This window comes from Vigna angularis, chromosome 9, assembly GCF_016808095.1.
Source record: "Vigna angularis cultivar LongXiaoDou No.4 chromosome 9, ASM1680809v1, whole genome shotgun sequence".
Classification (NCBI taxonomy): domain Eukaryota; kingdom Viridiplantae; phylum Streptophyta; class Magnoliopsida; order Fabales; family Fabaceae; genus Vigna; species Vigna angularis.
Genome location: NC_068978.1, coordinates 27,330,439 through 27,355,341, shown reverse-complemented (window position 1 = coordinate 27,355,341; position 24,903 = coordinate 27,330,439). Strand labels below are relative to the sequence as shown.

General features: G+C 33.5%; 2 protein-coding genes across 4 annotated transcripts; both read right to left on the bottom strand.

Moving 5' to 3' along the window:
• Nucleotides 1-1,127: 1,127 nt before the first annotated feature.
• Nucleotides 1,128-24,684, bottom strand: LOC108347036 (uncharacterized). 3 transcript variants are annotated; one of them, XM_052868245.1, is made up of 8 exons: nucleotides 24,532-24,684; nucleotides 13,821-13,981; nucleotides 7,925-8,507; nucleotides 7,205-7,527; nucleotides 3,923-4,061; nucleotides 2,744-2,916; nucleotides 1,843-1,920; nucleotides 1,128-1,686 (listed from the first exon to the last, which is right to left on the bottom strand). In XM_052868245.1, exons 2-8 carry the CDS (start codon nucleotides 13,821-13,823, stop codon nucleotides 1,639-1,641), a joined length of 1,347 nt encoding a protein of 448 aa, XP_052724205.1. In that variant the 5' UTR covers nucleotides 13,824-13,981; nucleotides 24,532-24,684; the 3' UTR covers nucleotides 1,128-1,638. The 3 variants fall into 3 exon arrangements, with proteins under 3 accessions (XP_052724205.1, XP_052724204.1, XP_052724203.1); XM_052868244.1 differs by having other exon boundaries at nucleotides 1,128-1,920; XM_052868243.1 differs by lacking the exons at nucleotides 1,128-1,686; nucleotides 1,843-1,920 and having other exon boundaries at nucleotides 1,967-2,916.
• Nucleotides 14,482-16,931, bottom strand: LOC108346727 (disease resistance protein SUMM2-like). The gene is made up of 2 exons (XM_052868154.1): nucleotides 14,617-16,931; nucleotides 14,482-14,494 (listed from the first exon to the last, which is right to left on the bottom strand). Exons 1-2 carry the CDS (start codon nucleotides 16,929-16,931, stop codon nucleotides 14,482-14,484), a joined length of 2,328 nt encoding a protein of 775 aa, XP_052724114.1.
• Nucleotides 24,685-24,903: the final 219 nt, after the last annotated feature.

Here is a 24,903-nt window from a genome sequence, read left to right as displayed (position 1 = left end):
CAAAATTTATAAATACAAATTTGATGAATAATAGTAGGTAATTGCATTGAATTTGCATTTAATATTTTAACTGTGTAAGCTTGAAATAATTTTAAGATCGAAATATCTTCTCCAAGTAATTTTTGACTCGGACTCAACGATATATATATATATATATATATATATATATATATATATATATATATATATATATATATATGAATGCAGGAGGAAGTGTGTTTTGGAGTTGTAGAATCGACCGAGAAGAGTGTGTGATCATATTATTGGTGTTTGTCTTACACTTTGTTTATGCAACTTTAAGTCCATGGTTGGAAGCAAGAGTAAATGAACACGTAACACATAATCTTTGATGTTTCTTTTAGAGGCATTAGCAGCATGTTGTTCAGTAAGAAATTATTTTAAAAAAATCCAACTTCTCTTATTGCTTCCTGCGTGAGAGGACAATTCCCATATTGATGTATCCATGTAAGATAAAAAATTTGATTAAGACTGATTTAAGTTTGAAATCAATTTGATAAAGAACTCAAATAAGATAATGATATCAAATAAACCTAATTCTATAACAGAATATATTAATTTTATCATTATGTATAGTTACACCACAAAAGAAATAGAAACATTTAAATAAGTTATATATATATATATATATATATATATATATATATATATATATATATGTATGTATGTATGTATATATTATTCTTTATTGATAAAAAAAATTCACTACATTACTTGGTATGATTGTGTTTAACCATATTTACAGTTAAAAAGACGTTTTTATAAACACTCTTTTCTAAGGTACTCTAAAGTTTTGTTCTTTGACAGCTGCTCAATAATTAATTGGATGTTTGTGTTTATATAAATTTTTGAAGTTAACAGAAAAATCATACCAACATTCTTATAGTGTAATATATAAGTTTGGCTATTTTATGTTTTATTGATATTGTAATTATATTTTCTTTAAAGATATAGAATGTAAGTAATCTTGAATTTTATCAATGGTAATGATATGCATTTTCCATGACCTAAAAGTTAAAATAAACAACAAAATCATAATAAAACAAATAGAAGAAATTTATACTGCATAACATGTATCCGAAGACCAAATGTATTAACAAAAATAAAACAAAACAAATGATGATGGTTTTATTTGAGAAAAGATGATAGGTTCGGGAAAGTATAAGCTAAGAACAAAGTTTCAACGCAACTAACATAAATTAATAAGAAACGGAAGAATAATATGAGATAGCCAAGTTTGTGCTGAAAGTAGTTCTGACTTGGAAACTTTGAGCCTGATCATGTTCCTGAAGTTGATGCTTAAGATCCTCCGAATGCAGAATCAAAGTAGCTTGAGTCTTTCAACATCATCCAACCAATCCTTATTGAAACCACAGTTACGCAGATCTTTTAACAATTCAACAAATTCAGGGTGGCTTGACCCCAACATATCAAACACACTATGGCTTTGGAGAAACTTCAAAAGCTCAGCCAGACAAGTGTAGGCAAAGCCCTTGTATCTCTCACTCATGGCATCGTCTGCTAAACGAAGAGAAGGATGCTTCACAAGGAAATTGCTTAACAGAGCCAAGTTCTCTGACCCCAAATGCTTCTTAGAGACAAGTTGCTCAAGCTCCCTTCTTACACTATAACCAGAACTTGAATCTTGAGTGATCTCAGCAAGTTTCTCTGAAAAGGAAATCTCATTCAAAAGAAAAACAATAAAAACACATTCAAGTGATCAAATTCATATGTCATCTCTCTTAGAACAATTAATATGGGAAGTTATATATATAATATTTCACTACATTCAAAAGTAACTGATAAGTGAAACAATGAACTAACTGATTCTGAATCAGTTGACAACGCTATCGTCTTCTCATATGGTGATGCAGTTCCATCTTCACAAGTTTTCTTTGTTTCCTGCATAAAATAAACGAGTTATTAAATTCAGTATTTGATTGAATGTGATTTGCAGTTAGATACGTGGCTTTTGCACCAAAGTAGGCAAATATGCCTTCTTTATTACCAAAATAGGCAAAATTTGACCGAAAGTGAAGTCGTGGGGAACCAAAACGACTTCAAAAGAAGAAGTCGTGCCCCCCCTGCACGACTTCACACTGTTCAGAGGTACAGTGTTGAAGTCGTGTACCCCAAAAACGACTTCTGGGTCCTGTAATCGATTACATTGATTTGGTAATCGATTACAGAGTGTTGAAATGGTGACCAGGCAGAAAACGTACTGATAATCGATTACGACATTTCGGTAATCGATTACCAGCTGGATTTTGTAGCAAGAAGCACTCTGCGCTCTGAGCGAGCAGTGGACGCTCGTCAAGCGAGCAGAAGAGGACGTTTGTCCAGCAAAGACGCACGCAGTGGACGCTCGTCCTGCAAGCAAAAGTGGACGCTCGTCCAGCGAAGACACACGAGAGGACGCTCGTCCAGCGAGAAGAGAACGCTCGCCCTGTGGACGCAAGAGAGGACGCTCGTCCAGCTAAAAGAGGGGCGCCGGGAGCCAGTTTTTGCGAGAAGCTCGCGCCCGGACGTCGTGTAGGGTGGTCACGATTTCAATATTCTGTAATCGATTACCATTACGTTGTAATCGATTACCGTCATCAGAAGTCGTTTTCTTATTTTCGTAATATAGTTTGAATTTTCCCATTTTGGTAATATTAGAGACATATTTGCCTGCTTTAGTGCAAAAGCCTAGATATGTTAACGGAAATAGATTGATTGTGTTGACCTGCGATGAAGTGAAGTCAGTTCCTGATAATACCTCAGCTTTAACATCAATTGAAAAGTCTTCTTTTGCTTTTGTCATTTCATTCTGACTCCTAATCTCTGTGGTTTTAGAGTCTTCGTCAAGATCATCTGCTATCTCTGTTAATATATTCTTTATAGGTTGATCTGTCGCTTCTGATCATATAATAAATATTAAACACCTCTCACAACGTAATTCACAAGATTAAAAGTGTGTGCTTTTAATTATAAATAATATTTTTAAAAGTGTAAGAGTATTTGTTTATAAATGATATTTTGATAATTAATACAAGCTAGCTTCAATTGCTTATTTTCTTCCGTTAATTTTTTTTCCTCTTTACTTTGTATTTTTTTCTCTCTGTTACCATAAATGAAACAAAACATCTATGCTAGAGAATAGTTTTACTTTATCGCATTATGAATGTCTTAAATAATCTGTTTCCAGAAAATAAATAAATTAGAATGCAAAAGAAAAAATATGCGTCTGAAGAAAATATAAATAAATAAATACAAAATAACTTTAAATAAAAAAATGATTTAAAAATAATATTAATTACATAAATATAATATGTTTGGAAAATTAGGGCGGTCAAAATTGCACACAGTTCAATTTGACTGACTATGAGTTGACCAATTGGTTAAAAAAATTAGTCTGACGCGACATTGGGGAGTTTAATGAACCGATTGACTTTGCTTAAAACACAATGGCAGATTTTTAATTTATTTTATTCGATCAAATGTTTTCTAATTTGAAAACTGAATTCAAATTCTAAATTAATCGAATATAACCATAGTAGAAAAAAATCATCATATAAATATGCCTCAGTGATCATGGCATATGTAAAACAAAAATTATATACAATAATAATAGTAAGAGTTGTAAATGATAATTTAAATATCATATCAATATGCATACTAAATCCAAACACTAAATGATAGTTCTAAGTAGTATTTAAATAACATTTGTGTAATTTTAAAAGTGGATCCAACGTATTTATTTTAAAACTCAATTTCAATTTTAAAATTATAATCCAAAACCGAAAACATATGTTAGGTTATTGTTTTACTACGATGTGGTAGTTTTAAAACTTTTTATCACAGCTTGGTGAGTACCCAAGACATGTTGAGTAAAGAAAATAAGTAGAAAAAAGAGAGTCAGAACCTGTAGAATTAGTATTTTGAGAATTGGTAAACACTGAGTTAGATGTTCCCTGAAAATCTCCATCATTAACATCTTTAGATATAGGAGGCTCCGTGTTAAGATTTGGAGAAGGTATGGCCATTTCTTCTTCATCATTTTCCTGCATATAGATTTATTGAAACCTTAATCTTTTAGGTTATTAGTGTCTATAAATTCAATTTAGTAATAATTCATTAGTAGTATATGATGTTAGAGGAATATGAAGAGTAAATAAAGTATTAAAATCTCAATAACTATTTGAGTATTTTTTATTAATTTTTATTAAATATTTTAATTTAATTTATTCCCAAAATTCTTATATTTTTATTTTTTGTTTAAATGAGTGACATAACTATTATTTTATGTCATTATTTTTCTCATTTGTTTTTCGTTGTTAATATAAACAATATACGCGACGTGTATATTATACCTTAATTGAAAAATAGCACTGGTATTAATGACTTTTATTTATTATTATTTGAGTGAGCAGAAATAGTATCATTCACGTTATCTATAAACTCTCGTTATTTGATCTGTTTATTTTTCAAATGCAAGATATCACTTAAATGTAAATAAGTTGTGTGAAAACCTAGAGTGGTGGTGATTTTTACAAGAAGAGAATAGTATAATATTTTAATTATAAAAGGTTTAAGTCATATAAATATTTTTAATAGTTGAATTTCATTTTATATAAAATTGTCGTTTCTCTAAACCTTTTCTTTAAGTTTTCTCTCTATTATTTCTCTTTAATTCTAATCTCAATCTTTATTAGAGATCACAGGATCGATCATAGCAATGAACTCTACATAACTATTAGATCAAGGAGTATATAACAAAGTAAGTTTTCATTTTTTCCTCTTTTAATCATTTTAGCCCTTGTGGTGCATGTGCTCCTAGGGTGATGCATGTGATTGGAGATTGTTCTTGGTGAATCTCTGTTGCTCTTATCATGATGTTATGTTTAAAATTTTAATCGGGGTTTTGATAAGTTCTTGTGTAGAATATAGCTTTAAAGAGAGTAACAATGTGAGAAGGGATGTTTCTGTTCTCAAGTTATGGAAGTTAATTTTAGTTATTTCATATGTTAAATTCATTCTCTTTTGTTTTGATTTTGAGCCTAGAATTATGATTTTCTTTTGGTCTGTGTTGATTGAATTGTTAGATAAGTTTGTGGTATGTTGAAGCTACGAAAAATCTAGTTTTGTGATATGTGGTATAATGAATATGTTAAATCTTAGTGTTGTGGTATGCTTGTAATAATAGATTATGGAATTGATCTTTTGGCTAAGAATGGGGTTTTAAATCTATAATTGGAACATAGTTGATTGGTTTAAAGTATGATATGTTGTATAAAAACTGACAAAATCACGAATAGTATTTTCTTAGGCGTATAGTTTCATTGTCCTTAAGGACTTATCCACAGTATATTGTGCAAGTCTTCTATGATATATCAGAAACTTTCCAAAAAATTTCTTAGGATTTCAGAACTAGCAAGAAACTCTACAAGAGAGTAAAAAAATAAACTCAGGATATAAAGATGATAAGAAAAGAAAGAAAGAAAAACTAAGAAGATAACTGGAGGAATAAAGTTTCCTCTAGAGAGGAGAAAAGAAAGCTTGATTTGGTGGATTTTTAGGAATGCAAGGTCTATTTATAGAGCAGAAACTTGGTCATTCTTTTGCAATAAAATATAATTAACATTTTACAACATGATATAAACTTTGGTATGGATGGTACTATCCCAAATTGTAGGACTTTTATTGTCTTTATTATGCAAACTCAATGTACGAGGTTATACATTGTTAGGAAAGTTCTAAATTTGAGTTTGACAAAGGGGCAGGGAAGGGTTTCTTACTGGGCAAAACTGTTGGAAATCCAAGTGAGTCTAAGTCTCACATTGGATATTGGATAGAAATGATAAAGTAAAACACTATATAAAAATGAAAGACTCATTAACCCATTACCTTAAGGTTTTGGTTAGAGAGTAATGTCAATCCTTTATATAGTTGGGCTCATATCTCATTGGTGTTTGTTGGTATTGTGTCTCTCCGGTGAACCTCCTCCTCGATAGACCCAACAGAGACAACCTCTGGTTGCGCGAGTTGGGTTTTCTATCTTTGAGTCATCTTAGGAAATTTTGGATTCTTACTTCATTAATCGTTGAATCAAACTAAAATTTTGACAGGTGGTCCTAGACATATGAATATTTAGTTTGACCATTGATATCTTGGATTAGAGGTTTGTGGTTACAATAATGTTTTTCATCATTTCGATATACTTATTATGCAAATGAAATGGAAAATAAATTATGCATTGTAAATGTTTAGATTGTATTAAATTATATGTGGTAAGATTGGTTGAAAGTGGGAAACATATGTATGACATTGTGTGTTATATTTGTTGGATTATTGGGTTCCCTTCCTATGTAGAGAATATGCCCAAATAATGTGGACCTTTATGTTTCACTAGATTAAATAAAGATGGGTCAAATTAGTAGAAGGTTATAGTATAAAAAACAATTTCAGTGTTCTTATGACAGGAACCTTATATGTGATATGGTGTAATCTATTGACAGTGCCCTTACAATGAAATAAGGGCCACTACAAGTGCACAATTTCCATTGAATCTAACCTCATTGCATGATATCTAAATAATTAAGTCTAGAAGAGTGTTTTGATGTGTGGTATATAGTTTTACATCTATTTGAAATGTATTGAGGTATGATATGATATGATTATATGATATGATTATTGAGGTATGATGTTTCTTTTATAAATTAATTTATCCTCTTTTTTTTTCAATAATGATCATCTTAACGATAAGAAAATGAAAATGCACTTCTAGAAACACCTTTAGATAATGAGAATCCAACTCTCCGATTATATAGAAAATAGTAATTTTTGTAATGTATAGTTTTGTGATAGAACAGAACATAGTAGTTTGAGATGTATATATGTTATGTTAATACAATTATACTTTATAGGATAACAATAGTAATATACTATTATACTATTAGTTATGAAAATGTTTTATTTTATTAGCCATAAAAATGAGATGTTACGAGTATTTTTTTTTTAAGTTGTTAAAAATACTGCTTTTGTTTCCTATTATGATTTACCCATTATGTGCGTAGCGTAATGGTATTTACACTATTGGAATAAAAATTTATGCGAGAAGTATCATTTTCTTAGTGTGTCATGTTGTTGGTTTATCAGATACGATTTTGTATGTTAATTGCTCATTGAACTAAAACAAGAAACTTACTGGTGAATGTGTTTTATCTAGAGGAAAATCTGTTGGTGATATTGGCATTGATGAAGCTTTTCCAACAACAATTTGTTGTTCTTCCTCTACTCTTTCTTTTCTTTCTTTCACTACATCCTCACGTTGTTTGTTGTCTTCATCAATCTTGGCAAGAGTAGATTGGTTTGCATTGTTCTGTGATGAAGTTAACTCACTCCCTCTGCATGATGCTGCTTCAACTCCAGAGTCTTCTCTCCTTGGATTCTCATTGCCAATCTCTTCGGGTTTAAGATTATCAAGAGCTCCACTTATTTGCTCATGGAGATCCCGATTTTTGAAATATTCTACAGAAAAGATAGTAACACCCTATTCAAAAAGTACTAATAAGAATAAAATAAAATGTGTGCGCTTAAGAATCATAATTTTCAAGTTAAATTCTAAACATATATATATATATATATATATATATATATATATATATATATATATATATATATATGTGTGTGTGTGTGTTATCTTTTAAATAAAAAATAGTTTAAATTCTTGCATTAATTAGTTATATTTCTACAATATTTAGATCGTTTGAAGTTAATGACTATACTAACAGCATTTTAGACCTTTTACATATTTTTTTAAATAATTATAATAATGATTTTTTATTATTCCAAGCTTGTGATATATATCTTTAGTAAAACTAATGAAAAACCAATGCGTAATGTGTAAAAAAATCGCATATAGTACCTGTCATAGAATATGAAAAATGTTTGAGATCTTGAGGGAATGAAGGGATGTACGGTTTTGGGCAATTCCTCACCAAAAACTGTTTTTGGGTAAGAAATTCAATCTTCTGGCGAAGGCTTGGAAGTTCAACAAAGCCTGCAGTTTTCAGATTTGGAATCCCAACCTTTTCATAACTGTTTCCTTCGAATACTTCCTCTAGCATACTTGCTTCCATGATTAACAGAGCTTCTAACATGGGTACCATTTTGGAAGTTGGAACGGGAAAGATGCATTTCAATTTGTTGCATTCTCTTATGATAAGTGCTTTCAGCCTTGGGAAAAATGGCTTTCTATGATTCTTTGCATCCTCACCAATTATCTGTTTTAATTCATTGCATCTATAGATGTTAAGTGCACCTAAATATGGTAAACATTCCAGCGCAGAAGCACAAAATAGTACTTCAACTTTTTCACAACTCAGAATATGTAACTCAGTAACGTTTTGTAGAGTGAAAAGAATCTTGGATGTATCATTCAATGACAAATTTTCCAGTTTCCCAATCATTTCTTGTGCAATAACATCATTTGCATTGGGCTCATTTACCTGCAAAGTGTTCACCATAGTCAGAAAATGCCTCATGCTCCCACCCAAACTATACAATAAATCTATCTTTTCTCTTAACACATTCCACCAATAACAAGATTCAGAAGTCAACTTAATTACTAATAAACATGCGAAAAAAATATATTGGCCTCATCCTTTTCGATCGTATATATATGCATCTGTTAGGTGTTTAAACTCAAGCTGTTATACAGTTAATTCTGTTACTTTTCGTTTGCTATAAAACTCTGTCATATTACTTACTTTTATCACTTCAATACATACAAGTATTTTTCACGTATTCATTTTTCTCTGTTCTGATATCTCCTATCAGTATTCCATACTCTGCATTCTCTTACAGTGGTATCCAGAGCCCAGGTTGAAAGAGGACCTAAGGGGTATCGTTTCCGAGTTCAGTGCGGCTGGCTGTGTGTGGTTTAGAACGATCAAGAAAGCAGTTCTTGGGCAGAGAAGAAGGGTGGACCATGGCTGATTTTTCTACGACAAACCTTCCTGTACTCACCGACAAGAGTTGGAGTAGGTGGAGCACGCAAATGCACGTGTTGTTTCGCGTTCAAGATGTGAGCAGTGTGGTAGAAGAAGATAATTCCATGAGTGATTTCTGTGGTTCAGAGGATCAGAAGGAGATACTAAGAAAGAAAGATGATAAAGCCTTGCTGATCATTCACCAATGTGTGGATGATATGCATTTCGAAAAGATACAAAATGCATCTACGGCTAGAGAAGCGTGGGAGTTATTGGTACGCTGTCATTCTGGGGGAGAGAAAATCAGAAAAGTGAAACTCCAGACGCTGCGGAGACAATACGAACTGGCACAAATGGAGGATAGTGATAAGGTTAGTGATTATTTCACTAAAATTCTGAGTATTACTAACCAGATGAAGAGATGTGGCGAGTCCATTAGTGATTTTATGATAGTTGAAAAGATAATGCGGTCTCTACCTCAGCGGTTCGATTATATTGTTGTGGCTATTGAAGAATCAAAAGATACAGAGAAGATTAAGATTGAGGAACTACAAAGTTCCTTAGAGGCACATGAAATGAGATTGGTAGACCGAAATCCCGTAAAGAATGATGAGCAAGCACTCAAGGCGCTGTATGTCAGAAATGAAGAGAAAAAGAAGTTCAAGAAATGGAAAGGAAAATCAGCGAAAGGAAAATGGAAAAATGAGTATAATGCAAATGAGCAAGATGAAAAGGTTGAATGTCCTGAAGGCAAAAGTGGTTCTGAAAAGAACATAAAGAAGAAAGATAGAAGGAATGTAGAATGCTTTAGTTGTTACAAGATGGGGCATTACGCATTCGAATGTTACTCAAATAAAGGTAAACAGAAGAAGAAACAACAAAACAAGGAGGCATATCTAGCTCAAGAGGATTCTGACTCAGAACCATTAACGCTGATGGTGACAACAACATCTGATAATTCACAATCATTTGTAAAATCGTGGTATTTGGACTCGGGGTGCTCAAATCACATGACATGGAACAAGGAGTGGCTGATCAGATTAGATGAATCAAAGAAGAGTAAGGTCAGATTCGCAGATAACAGCACACTCCAAGTAGAAGGAATGGGAAATGTGGTTATACGGAGAAAAGATGGCTCACATGCTATCATAGAAGATGTTCTACTTGTGCCAGCAATGAAATGCAATCTGCTAAGTCTTGGACAACTTGTTGAGAAAGGATTTACAGTTGTTATGGGAGGCTGTGATCAAGTAGAAGTGTTTGATAAAAATAAAGTGTTGATCTTGAGAAGCAAGATTTCTAAAAATCGAACATTTCAAGTGTGTATGGATGCAGTAGGAAGCTGGCAGTGTTTGTCTACTATAAAGGATGATGATACCTGGAAGTGGCACTTAAGGTTTGGCCATCTAAACTTTAAGGATTTAAGGCAGCTAAGTGGAAAAGGTATGGTTTCTGGAATGACAGAAACCAGTATACCAGAAAACGTGTGTGAATCTTGCATTGTGGGAAAACAAAGCAGAAGACCATTTCAAGCGAGACTGGAGATGAGATCCAAAGGATGTCTTGATGTGGTGCACTCAGATATATGCGGCCCTATGGAAGTGTCGACCTTGGCTGGAAACAGGTATTTTGTCACTTTTGTTGATGAATTTAGTAGAATGGTTTGGGTGTTTCTGATACAGTTGAAGAGTGAAGCACTTGAGACATTCAAGAGGTTCAAGATTAAGGTAGAAACAGAGAGTGGAAGAGCCATTAAAATACTTAGGACCGATGGAGGGGGTGAGTATACGTCTCATGCATTTGAACAATTCTGTCAAGACAGTGGAGTAAATCATGAAGTAACAACACCATACACTCCACAACACAACGGTTTAGTAGAAAGGAGAAACAGAACAATTATGAACATGGCCAGGTGTTTGTTGTGTGATAAGTGCTTGCCACGAAATCTCTAGGGTGAAGCTGTGTCAACAGCTGTTCATATATTGAACAGGTGTCCTACCAAGAGACTCACAGGCAAAGTTCCACTCGAGGCATGGACAGGTACGAAACCAAGTGTAAGTCATTTTAGAGTGTTTGGATCTTTGGTTTTTAGCCACATTGCAGATCAGAGGAGATCAAAGCTTGAAGATAAAGGAGAGGCGATGGTTCTCGTGGGATACCATCCGACAGGGGCATATAAGCTCTATGATCCTAACAAAGGTAGAATGGTGATCAGCAGATATGTAGTAATTCTAGAAGATGAGAGTTGGGATTGGGAGAAAGGGCAGACCAGTATCAAGAAGGTGTCGGTGGTGATTGAGATATCAGATGCAACTGATAAGAAAGTTGTTGATGGTGCTGATAGTGATGATACACTAAGGAGACCTAGAAGACAGTCTACAAGACCACCCAGATTTTCAGATTACGACTTATATACGGATACTGGTGTAAGTGATGAAGGTGATCTGGTGCACATGGCGTTAATGGCTGGAACTGAACCAATAGATGTTGATGAAGCTATGACAGAAACCGAATGGAAGGTAGCCATGATTGAAGAACTCAAATCCATCGAGAAGAATAAAACGTGGAGTTTGGTCGATCTGCCACATGGAAAGCAATGCATTGGATTGAAGTGGGTTTTCAAGCGAAAGCTGAATCCAGATGGCACTGTTTTAAAGCACAAAGCTAGGCTTGTGGCAAGAAGATTTTTGCAAAGACAAGGAATTGACTTCACAGAGGTGTTCGCTCCAGTAGCAAGGTTAGAAAAAATTCGTGTAGTAATTGCTATTGCCTGTGCTAAAAGATGGTCTATGATTCAACTTGATGTTAAATCTGCGTTCTTGCATGGACCACTGGAGGAGGAAGTCTATGTTCAACAACCTCCAGGATTTAACAAAGGGAATAAGAAGCAGCAAGTGTACAAGCTTCACAAGGCTCTCTATGGCTTGCGGCAAGCTCCAAGAGCATGGAACAGAAGGACTGACGGGTTTTTCCTTGATCATGGGTTTAAACGCTGTGTTGTGGAGCATGGTGTGTATGTAAGGGAGAGCACTGACGGCAACAGAATGATTGTCTGCCTATACGTAGATGACTTGTTGATATCTGGATCAAGCCTAAAGGAGATAGACGAGTTCAAGCGTATGATGGAATCTGAGTTCGAAATGACTGATCTCGGGAAGCTTAATTACTTCTTGGGCATGGAATTTACTCAGACAACAGCAGGATTGTTGATGCATCAGCAAAAATACATGAAAGAGTTACTGGAAAGATTCAAGATGGCTTCATGCAATGATGTTAGGAGTCCTCTTGAAGTAAATACCAAGCTGAAGTTAGATGAGACTGAAGAAGGAGTGAATGAAACGATCTTCAAACAGGTTATTGGCTCATTACGATTCCTATGTAATAGTAGGCCTGACTTGATGTTCAGTGTAGGTCTTCTGAGTCGCTTCATGGGAAATCGAAAGAAGAGTCATATGGTGGTTGCCAAAAGGATATTAAGATACGTAAAAGGGACAACTAACTATGGAATTTTATTTCCATATGGTTTACGTGAGGATGAACTGAAGTTTGTTGGCTATGCAGATTCTGACTACGGTGGAGATCTTGTTGAAAGGAAAAGTACGTCTGGAAACATATTCTTCATCAATAAAGCACCTGTTTCATGGAGTTCTAGGAAGCAGAATGTTGTTGCTCTGTCTAGCTGCGAAGCAGAATACATATCTGGATGCCATGCAGCTTGTCAAGGGGTTTGGTTAAAGGAACTAATGAAGGAGTTAGGGATAGTTGAAGAAAGTCCAGTGCTGTTAAAATTGGACAACACTTCTGCCATGAACTTGGCTAAAAATCCTGTTAGCCATGGAAGGAGTAAGCATATTGAGATAAAGTATCATTTCTTGCGTGACATGGTAACCAGAGGAAGAATTGAGCTGATCTACTGCAAATCTGACTTATAACTTGCAGATCTTTTCACAAAACCACTTAAGACTGATAGAATTGAGTTTCTTAGAAAAGAGATAGGAGTGTTATCTTTGGACAGCTTGATTTAGGAAGGAATGTTAGGTGTTTAAACTCAAGCTGTTATACAGTTAATTCTGTTACTTTTTGTTTGCTATAAAACTCTGTCATATTATTTACTTTTATCACTTCAATACATACAAGTATTTTTCACGTATTCATTTTTCTCTGTTCTGATATCTCCTATCAGTATTCCATACTCTGCATTCTCTTACAGCATCTTCAAAAATTGAATTATTATCTTATTAGTTTTTTAATGATGTTTCAGACAAGAGAAAGAGAAAACACATGTGGCATCTCACGAATGAATATTTTATATTTTTGGTAAAATACTATGTAATTATACAATATCGTGCTTTAAAATTATCTCATTTTCAAACAACTGACGTCATTGTTAAATAATTTTATTCTGAAAGAATAAAGAATTTAGTTTTATTACAGGTTAACTGTTTACATGAATAATAAAAAGTGTGTTTGACACATGTAACAATGTATTACGAATAACTTACCTGCGTTAATTAAATAACTAAATGTTGAATTCCTCGACAGAATGTTTTATAAATAAAATATTCAATTTTTCAAATTTCAGCCATTAGCTATCTATTGTTGCGTATCAAAAGTTTAATAATATCATGTTTAGGAAATTTATTTCTAAAAGAGTGTTTTCAATTTTAAACACAAATAAAATATTAACATAATGTTAACCGAATTGAGATGAGATGAGATTGTTATATGATTAGTCATAATTATATAAAAATGTTAAACCTTTATGTTCAGAATAAAATATAAGCATAAAAAATACAACACATGTAAGATAAAGAGGAGTTAGAAGGTTACCATTGAGAGAGAAGAGTCTTGCAATTGATCCTTGGAATCGAAAGGAATTTTGGTAGTTCTCCCTTTGTTTTTATATTTATGGGTCCAATGTAAAACCTTATATTTTATGGACTTTGATTCTATTTGTCCTTTGCTCTCATCTTTGAAAGTTGACTTCTTCACTAATGAACACAAGGACTCATCATCACATTTTTGAAAAATGTCCACAAAATTAGGCAAGTTATATAGATAAACAGCGTTTGGAGATGTGAATATGACGTCTTTTAATTCTTGATGTAAATCTTCCTCTTCATGCTCATGTTGGTATCGATCAAATAAGTATTTTAACCCATCACAGTCGCCTATTATAATATCTTCAAGTTTTGGAATTTTTTGATTCACTACAAACTGTAACAGGGGACACTTGGAGACATAAAGAGTGGTTAAATTTGGAAATATTGAAATAGTACTCTTGTTATTATTATGAGTATCAACTATTTCTTCTCCATAATCTTTCCATTTGTTTTCATCTCTTATTATACTTTTCAATTGTTTACAATAACTTATCTGCAATGTCCCCAACGACAATAGGCTTTGTGTCGTCGACAACTCAAAAAGAGATGTCAACATTGGACATTCCGAGATAGACAAGCATTTAAGATTGCAGAGGGAGATCTTGCTCTTAAACAATGCGCCTTGCAAATGTATGCAATCACATAGATCTATTGTTTCTAAATGTTTTAGAAGTTCAGATGGAAGGGGTCCATTGCATATTTCTTTCAAATTTTTCATTCCTACAAGTCTAAGCATAACCAACCTGGATAAGGCACTTTGCACAAGAGAATCATTATTGTCAATTAGGCATGTGAGTTGTGAATTATCTGCCAATGCAATCTCCATTAGATTGCTCGTAGATTCATCTTCAGGAAAAATAATATCAGGTATGAGATTTTTCCATACTCCTAGAGGTCCACTTAATCTAAGAATTTCTGCTCTTTGAACTAGATTCTTCAATGTCTCCTGAGAAAAAATTTTCATAGCGTTATCCACATGCAGGGAATTCCTTAAAAGCCATTCAAGGTAAAAATTTTCCGAGACGCTATGTTCCCCTATACAAAACCTTTGATAGTTAGGAAGCTGTAGATGGCAATCTTTAAAAATTTTATTATCATCAGTGGTTACTAAATGCAACTCTTCCAATGAAGAACAACTTCTAATCACTTCAAATACATTGCTGCTTTCAAAATGACAATAATTCAACTTCAATAATTTAAGATTCACCAGTTTTCCAATCTCCCTAGGCAATTTATTCATCATACATTCAACCAACTCGAGAGTCTCAAGGGCCTGTAGGTTTCCAATAATCGAGATGTCACCTAATTTGAATTTTTTGAGGTATAAAGATTTCATATTGGTCAACCTTTGAATTGACTGAGGAAATGATAAACTTGGTGTGCTTGTAAGTCGATATAATTCAAAGTAAGTATTTGATAAAATCAAAACTTGAAGCCCTTCTATGTTTTCAAAGAATGAATTTGGGACCTCCACATCACCATATTTATTCGTGTAGACAATAAGAATAACAAGTTTAGATCTATCAAACTTGGAGTAAAACAAACCATTGATTTCTCCTTCATATAATAAATATTTAATATCCTTCCCCTTTTCAACCTTTTTCATTTCATTCTTCTTAGATGTATTCACTGCCACAATCTCCTCGTTAGCTATCCACAAAGCCATTTCACGAACCAAGTCATACATTTTTACTCTTTCATATTTACAATTCAAAAGTAAACATGAATCTATGAGTTTATTTTTTGCTACAATAACTTTCTTACGACATTCGTCGTAACTGTCATCGTCATCAATTTTCTCAATGAGAGTTGCTCCTTTAGCAAGTCTGACTAAAAGTTCTTCAGATATTTCTTCATCTTCTCGAAACAAAGAACATAAAAGGAACAATTTCTTAGCTGTTTCATCCTTCATATTGTCATAACTATACTTTAGACATGTATAAACTTTTTTCCGACTTTCATCTTCATTATCATGTACGTGCATGGACTTTTGTAAGGATTTTAAGGCTACATCCCATTCTTCCAGAGGTCGTGGACCCTTTAAACTACGAGCAATAAAAGCAATTGCAATTGGCAATCCTTTACACTCTTTCGAAATTTTGCGACCTCTATCAAGAATACTTTTAGAGGAATTATCACTTAAACCAGCATACTTTTGGAACAATATCCATCCCTCTTTCTCAGGTAAGATATGAAGTTCAATTGTCTTGTCACAGTCCATTTGTTGGCATATCTTCATATTGCGGGTTATTACAAGAATTCTACAATTGTTATGGTTGCCCTTAAATGGAATACCTATTTCTTCAAAATTGATATCTCCCCACACATCATCTAGAATCAGAATAATTTTTTCACCATTGGTTAATCTATCCTTCAACTTTTTAGGCCTCTCTGATTCGTTAAAATCCTTCAATGGCAGTCCTAATGGTCCTGCAATATCATCTTGAATCTTTGTTATATCAGGGGTATTAGATATTGTAGTATCAATTACTTGATTATAACATTTTGACTTCTTAAGCTCCTTACCCACCTCTATTACTAATGTTGTTTTTCCTGTGCCCCCCATCCCTTGCAATCCAATCATATAGTTGTTGTCATCTTTCAAGGCATTAAAAAGTTCTTCAAATTTCAACTTTCTACTTTCCAATGAAATATAGTTGTTGTCATCACGACTGATTCCAACATTTTCAAAGTTGCGTTCAACAAGTCTTCTAATCTCCTTTGTCTTACTTTCCAATTCCTTCCCCCTACTATATTGCCATTTGCAGTTAGGACACCATCCAAAGAAACATGTCACTTTCTTTTTGGTGTCTTCTTCAATAAGTTCTTTAGCTTGCTTTTGCCAATGTGTGACATCTTTTCGTATGTTATCACCTCTTCTAGTTGCCACTCTAGCAGACTCTTCCAATGTTTTATTTTTTGCTTTCAAATTTTCCCTTTCCTTTTCAAAGTTATCAATAATGCATGTGAAGCAACAAATATAACGTGATTGTTCTACTGTTGCATTAATCAATTTCTCCAGATTTGACTTTGCCAAATCAGATACAATGCTCACCATCTAAATCAAATTAATTACAAGAAATTTAATTTATAATAAAATCATATTTTTTCAATAAATTAAAGAAAAACTATAATACATTTTCATTATCGACAAAATTGAAATATTTATAACCCTAACAAATATAATGTATAATCCATTTAATGGATACATGTAATGCTATTAGTTAATTCATATCAGTACCACTGTATGAATCTAGCATACCTTCTTCATTGATTCCTTAAGTACCAATTGGAATCTTGTAAACGGTAACATTTGAACTGTGCAATATAACTCGTGCATAACATAATTATGATGAGGAGCTCAACATTGTAAATCTCGAAGGAGGCAAGGAGGTTAAGGTCGACATAGGACTACTCAACATTGAAGATGTTGGTGGTTTTCGACATGGTAAGGACGGGGAAAACCTTTGTAGATAAGAGAGGTTGGTGACTTGCTATCTCAATAATGGCGAATGGAACTTCTAGTAGGAATAAATAACCCACACAATGTGGAGGAGGATAGAGAGAAGCAACGACTTCATTGTCCCTACGTAGATCCAACTATAAATATGAACTTTATGTTGGAAGTTCGAGTATTCCTCTATATTCTATACCATACGAATTCTTTATGAATTTTCCCTATATTTTTTATAACCTAACTAGTGAGAAAAAATATTATATAAACTATGTATTCATATTTATTTATCTGAAGATATTGGAAATGGTAAAATATTTTATATTTTCTCGGAGTATATTAAAGCCTAAAGAGACTATGATACATAATGAGATAGTTTTGATAGAAAAACAAGCTTTATGTGAATAAATTTATTCACTTCTCAGATATATTTCAATGTAAACAAAACATTACAATTTATAGACTCTAATTTTCTTTTTTATCATTTCCAATTCTTAGACTCTCCTACGTAGACCTAAGATTCCTATTAACCAATACATTAAATTGCTAACTCTCAGACAAAACTCCTAAGCAAATTAATTACCTATAGAATATGTTGAATAACCCCTCTTTTAAGTTTACCCAAACAAAATTCTCCCATAAACTTAAATATTTCTTCCATCCTTTATTTTGATCAGGTTTTGTTATTATTAAACAGCACAATAGCCAATGGCTTTGTAGACAAATTTGCAATTTGATTACGACTTCCAACATGCACCCTCTCACGTATTCTTAGATAAAATGAAATTGAGTGGATCCACATTGCCTTCCTTCATTTATTCTCAAATGAAATGAAATTTCACATCAATGTACGTGCTCCTCTCATGGTTAACTAGGTTCTTTACCAACTCTATATAGGTGACTTGTTATCTACTCGAATTATAGTCTCACTTTCTTATTTTTGCTCCATTTTTCTTTGAAGATTTCTAAGCTATACTACATGACAAAGACTCAATGATGTTGCAACATACTCTACTTCACATGTAGAAAATGTCACAACGGGTTGTTTCTTTGAGAGCCAATTAAAGGTTGTGTTGCTCATGAAGAATACATCCTCGAATGTTCTTTTCTAATCATCTACATCTCCGCACCAATCAATGTTTGAGTATCCTACTAGTCGATAGTTGTCTGACCTAGTATCGTATAACCCGAGTGACATTGTCCCCTGCACATACCTCAATATCATTTTCAGTGTTTTTCAATGTTTGTACGACTCCTCTATATATCGACTTACTATTCCAACGCTTAATAGTATGTCCCGCCTTGTACTTGTCAAGTAATGACTGCTTCCAACCAAACTTCGATAGTTGTTAGCACAATCTCTACCATTTAAATTTGAAAGCTTTGTACTCAGTTCCATTAGGGTTAAAACTAGGTTGCAACTTGTCATCTTAAAAGCTTAAGATTTCTTCAGCTCTTAAGACACAAAGTTACTTGTCTCAAGTTGTTTGACTTCCAATCTAAGGAATGTGTCCCAACTTGGTCGTTTGAAATTATTTCTCCATGAAACTTTTAAACTCCTTAATCATTTATGCATAAAATTGAGATGGCAATTTGCATTGCCAATTCTTTCTAGTAATCACATTCTTTCTAGAAATAAAAAATATGAAGGAAATAAAAGTAGAGGAGAAATTTCTAGAAATAAAAAAAATTTCAAAAGCTTCTTAATGACTTGTCAAGGAAAACATCCTCCATGTGGCATCTATAAAAAACAAGTCACTTGGAAAAAGATTGTTGGCATCATGGAAAACTTAAATGTCAATACTCTAAGAAATTTGGTCAGGTAAAGAAGTATCTTTGTAATAAAAATAATCAAGCAAACTTGCAAAAGAACATAATTAGGAGAAACTCTTATTCACCAATCAAGAATCTCCTAGTGACACACGAGTGTTTGGATCTATCTGCTACATACATGTTCCTGATCAAAAGAGGCACAAGCTTGAAGACAAGACATATGAGGAATATTCTTGGGATATAGTACATATTTAAAAGTCTATTGAGTCTACAACCTACAAGCAAAGAAGCTTATCATTAGTCTAGATATTAAAGTTGATGAAAATGCTTCTTGGAATTAGGAAGAAGAAAAAGTTGTTAAAAGCAACATTTTAGTTCCAGTGCAAAAATCTCAAGAAGAAACTCAAGAAGAGGAAAAACATTCAAGTACGCTTTCTCCACCTCCACAATAATAAGATTCTTCACCTAAATCCACTCCAAGATGAGTAAGATATTTGGTAGACATATATACGAAACTTGCAATTATGGTCATGATTGAGCCTAAATATTATGAAGAAGCATCAAAGAAAGAAGTATTCGTCACGAATGTGAAAGAAGAGATTAAAAGGATTGAGAAGAATAACACTTGGGAACTCGTAAACTGCCCTCGTGGAAAAGACATCATTAGAGTGAAATGAATATATAAAAGAAAGGTCAATCCTAATGGAACTATACAAAAGCACAAAGCAGGTTTAGTTGCCAAAGGTTACTCGTAGCAACCAGGAATTGACTATAATGAGACATTTGCTCTAGTTTCTCGCTTAAATACCAATAATGCATAAATAGTGTTTAACGTCACGCGTTTAACGTCTAACGAATGAAAATCCAACATAAAAAATGACCGGTGACATTTTTGAAAATAAAACATCATTATAGAAATCGGTTCCTCTAGTATCAGACGTCAAATAAGCTTTAAACGCCGATCCCCCCAGATCAGACGTCAAAAAGGTCCAAAATTTGCGAATATTAATTTTTTTTACGACGTAGACATTGGCCCCTCAAATCAGACGTCAAATCCTCCTTTAGACGTCGCCATCCCCCTAGATCAAACGTAAAAAAGGTCCAAAAATATCTCATTTTAAATGCCAATATTAATTTTTTTACAACATACACATCGGGCCCCCTGAATCAAACGTCAAATCCCCCTTTAGACGTCGGCCCCCAAATCAGATGTCTAAAAGGTCCGTAAATAAACGTTAGTGCCCCCCAAATTAGACGTCAATCCTCTACCAGAATCTGCAAAATCAGAATTGAAAGGCCACTTTTTCAAACATTAGACGTGGAACGTAGGGGGTCGACGTCTAATACACATTAGACATCGGATCTCCTTTCCCACACGTCAATAAGCTACAAAAATACCGAAAAAGTAGCGCCAAAATGGATTTTTTAGTAATTAACGTCAGATTTGGAGAAGGGCCGACGTCAAATGCCCTTTTAAACCCCAAACAATCATAATGCGAGCTTCACTTTCTTTCGCGTTTTTGTTTAGGTTTTTTCTTCGTTCGCATTCGCCATTGTTGCTATAAGGTATGTTTGATTACTTTTATTCAAATTAATTTATTTTGCACCGATTAATTTTAGTTTATACCAATTAAACTTCGTTTGCACTGATTAAATTTCGTTTGCACCAATTAATTTTGGCTTATGATGCAGTTTTGTCTATGAGTTGATGAATCTGGGTGGCGGTAGTGAGTGTCCAATTTCCATTGCTTGAAACTCGTAGTATATACAATTTTATAATGTCCTATAATAATTTTATGTACTTGAGGTGTGGTAATATTGTAGAAAAAAATTAATTTAAAAAAAAAACAAAAAAGATGTCAGTTATGAGGGGTCTGACGTCAAAATTGACGTTCGAGGAAGGAGAACCGACATCCAATTGACGTCTCCCAATTAGACGTCTGATCTGGATTGGATGTTGAATGTCGAAAATAACACACGTCAAGTCTTTTTTGGAGTAGTGTACAATTAGTGTTCTAATAAATCATGCAGCATAAAAAGGATGAAACATATATTAAGTTGATGTAAAATCAGCCTTTTTAAATGGAGTGCTCATAGAAGAGATTTATATTGAATAACCACAAGGTTTCATCAACAAAGGAAATGAAGGCAGAGTACTAAGACTTAAAGAAGTCTTATACAGCCTAAAGCAAACTCCTCGAGCATGGTATAGCAAGATTGATCAATACTTCATCGATCAAGGATTCAGGAGGAGCAAAAGTGAGCCATAATTATATATTTAAGGCACAAGGTCAGTACCATCTCATTTTCTCTTTATATGTCGATTATATTATCTATATAGGAAACAATATGGAGGTGATGAAAGAATTTAAAAAATGCATGATGAAGACATTTGAAATATGGTGAACTATTTCCTCGGTATAGTAGGAAAAAGAATTTTAAGATATCTAAAAGGCACAAAGGAGTTTGGTATATGGTATAAAATCATGACTAACTCAAGGATGATTGGCTACATAAATAGTGATTGGGCAGGATCAATGGACGACGTAAAGAGTACGTCAAGATATGCTTTCTCACTAGGATCAGGTATTATATCTTGGGCATCAAAGAAGCAAGCAATCGTGGCACAATCAACAACGTAAGTAGAGTATGTAGCAGCTACTCAAACCACGAGTCAAGAAACATGGTTACAAAGAATACTTCAAGAAATGGGTGAACCACAAGATGCACTAACTATTATCTATTGTGACAATAAATTGACAATAACAATAGCAAAAAGTCAAGTTCATCAAATAACAAAACACAATGCAATAACTATTATCTATTTCCATTAAATATCACTTCATTCGAGATGAAGAGACAACCAAACAAATTTCACTCGAATACTGTCCAATAGAAGACAAATTGCAGATATTTTTACGAAGGTGTTACTAAGACCAAGATTTAAACTACTTCACGCAATGCTTGGAATTACTGAATTTGTATCAAGGAGGAATATTAAAGTGTATTGCAAATTCTAGAAGAATATAGAAAATTCTAAGATATAAGTATTCTAATGTAATAAAACTTGTAGAATATTGTAGAAAAACCTAAGATAGGAAGAAAAAATCAAGAACATTCTAAATAGATAAAAATCTAGGACATTCCACATGCTAGCATGTTCTAGAATAATCTATAGGTCTATAAATACTCATATATTTTACCATTTGATGCAAGACAACATCTACTACAACTAAGACAATTACAACACTTCTTTCAACTACTACTCTCCACATTTTTTTCATATTTCACTGTTTCTACATTTTCTCTATCCATCAACTATTTCTTTTACAACCTCAAAATACTAACAAAAACCAATGAATCGAACCCTCATGAACAATCTTCTGGCAGGTATACTGATTGAGGAAGTGGAAAAGATGGAAAGAGTAGTGTTGATAGAAAAAAATAGTGTTACAATTGTTAGAAGTACGAGCAATATTTGTATGAGTGCTGGCAAAATAATAAAAAAGGAAAGAAGGAGGAAGAAGCAAATTTGGTGCAAGATGATGATAGATCAGATTCGGATCAGGTGCTATTGATGGCAACCACTAGCACTGGTGAAGATAGCTCCTCTTGGTACCTAGATACACGTAGCTCTAATCATATGATTGATTGACTAATTAATTTGACTCTACATGTGAAAAATAGTGTAAGGTTTGCATACAACAGTACAATTGTTGCTGAAGGAATTCACGAAATGATGATCACTCAAAAAGATGGAAGACAACCTATATGAGTGACGTGTTATATGTTCCAAACAAGAAGAACAATCTTCTCAGTTTGGGATAGTTGCTGGAAAAAGGATATGTGATGAACATGCAGCAAAATCAAATAAGATCTATGATTCTAAACAATGATTGGTGATCAAGGCACCATTGTCCAGAAACAAAATGTTCAAGGTAAATTTAAATGCTACAACAATTCAATGTTTGGCTGCCACTAATGTTGAGGAAGAGAGTTGGCTATGGCACTATAGATTTGGTCACCTAAATTTTAAAAGTTTGAATCAATGGAGTACCAAGCAAATGGTGTGTGGTATGCCACCAATTTACTCTCCTTTGAAGACTTGTGAGGGATGTGTGATAGGGAAACAACCAAGGAAGAATTCTAAAACCATTATCCAACACAAATAGCAGCAACCACTTGGAGTGGTCTACTCTGACGTATGTGGATCATTGTATACACCATTATTCAGTGGCAATAGATATTTTGTCACCTTTGTGGACGAGTTCACCAGGAAGATTTGGCTATATATGATAGGAGAAGGAAAAAAGTGAGGTGTTCAATCTCTTTGTTAAATTTTTTTCACTGTCTGAAAAGACAGGCTAAGTGGAAACTAAAGATACTTAGAACAGATAGAACATGAAGTAACTGCACCCTACACACCACAGCATAATGGCATGTCTGAGAGAAGAAATCAGACCGTGTTGGATATGACTGGATGCATGCTGAAAGGAAAAAATTTACCATACTGTTATTGGGGAGAGTCAGTAACCAATGCTACCTATTTCTAAATAGATGTCCCATAAGGAGAATGAAGACAGTGATACCAGAAGAAGCTTAGTCTGGTGTCAAGCCATATCTGTTCAGTTCAGGCAATTGGGTAATCCCAACCCAAATATAAAAAATGATATATATAAAACAAAAATGACAAGATAAATCCCACCTTTTGGCATCTTTTCTTACAAAAACCTACTGAAACAATCATTTATTTTTCTGACTATCTTCAACTCCAAAAAACACAATAGTTCACCAACCGAAATCCCAAGTCGACCTAAGCCTCTACTCTCCCAAATAGTGAAAATGGTAGGGCACAAACTCATGAACGAGGAAGAACAAAGGGAAAATCATGAACGGAGAAGATGAATGTAGAAGTGCAAAAGAATATCTACAAATGGGATTCAAGATGTTGTTATGAATAGTTTTTGTTCTTCGTGATTCCAAGGTAATATGATGTATTTTTGTGAATCCCAAACCTAAGTTTGGGCATCTTTGGTCTTCGAAGATGGGTTTGAAAATTTTTAAGTTGTCATAAAATTTGGTTTTAAATGGTCATGATTAAAATTTATGATCAAATTTTATAAGTTGGCAGAAAGAGTGTGGTAGGTACCTAGGATTAAAGGAATTGGCTCTTGAATGGGTTGTTGTCAATGCATGGAGTTAATTTTTATGGTATAGTCTTTATTCATAAATCATTATGTTTTATTTTTTGTTCTATATATGCATCCCAACGATGCTTTGTTTCAGAAACGTAAATGACCCTATCTGTAGATAAGCTCTCTTTCTCGGTTGTCTTGAATAATTACTTTGTAATTGCAAATGAAAACAGGGAAGAAAAAGTTGAAAGAAAAAAGGAAAGTGATGAAAAGAGGAGGATGTGTTTTGTGTTTACCTGGAGATATGTGTTTTCTGCAATCTTCCACGAACCTTCAAAGACACAGATAATGTTCTCTGCAATAAGTGTTAAAATGAATGACACCCCTTATTCCTAACTTGTATCTCTTAGCTTCTTTTAAGTGTAAAACCTTTGAACACTCTAGAATCTCATACTAATCCATTTCAACACGCATTCCTCCTAACAAACAAAAGCATCTCTTCCTTTCTTTACAACATTTCCTGAGTATCGTTTTCCTGTTGTTGGCCCACATGTTTATTTGGACTTCATCTTCTTATAAAAATTTATGTTATTATTATTAAGATCCAATAACTGAATTATATTTACATAAAACTTTCACTTTAATGTTTGAGAACAAAAAATAAATAA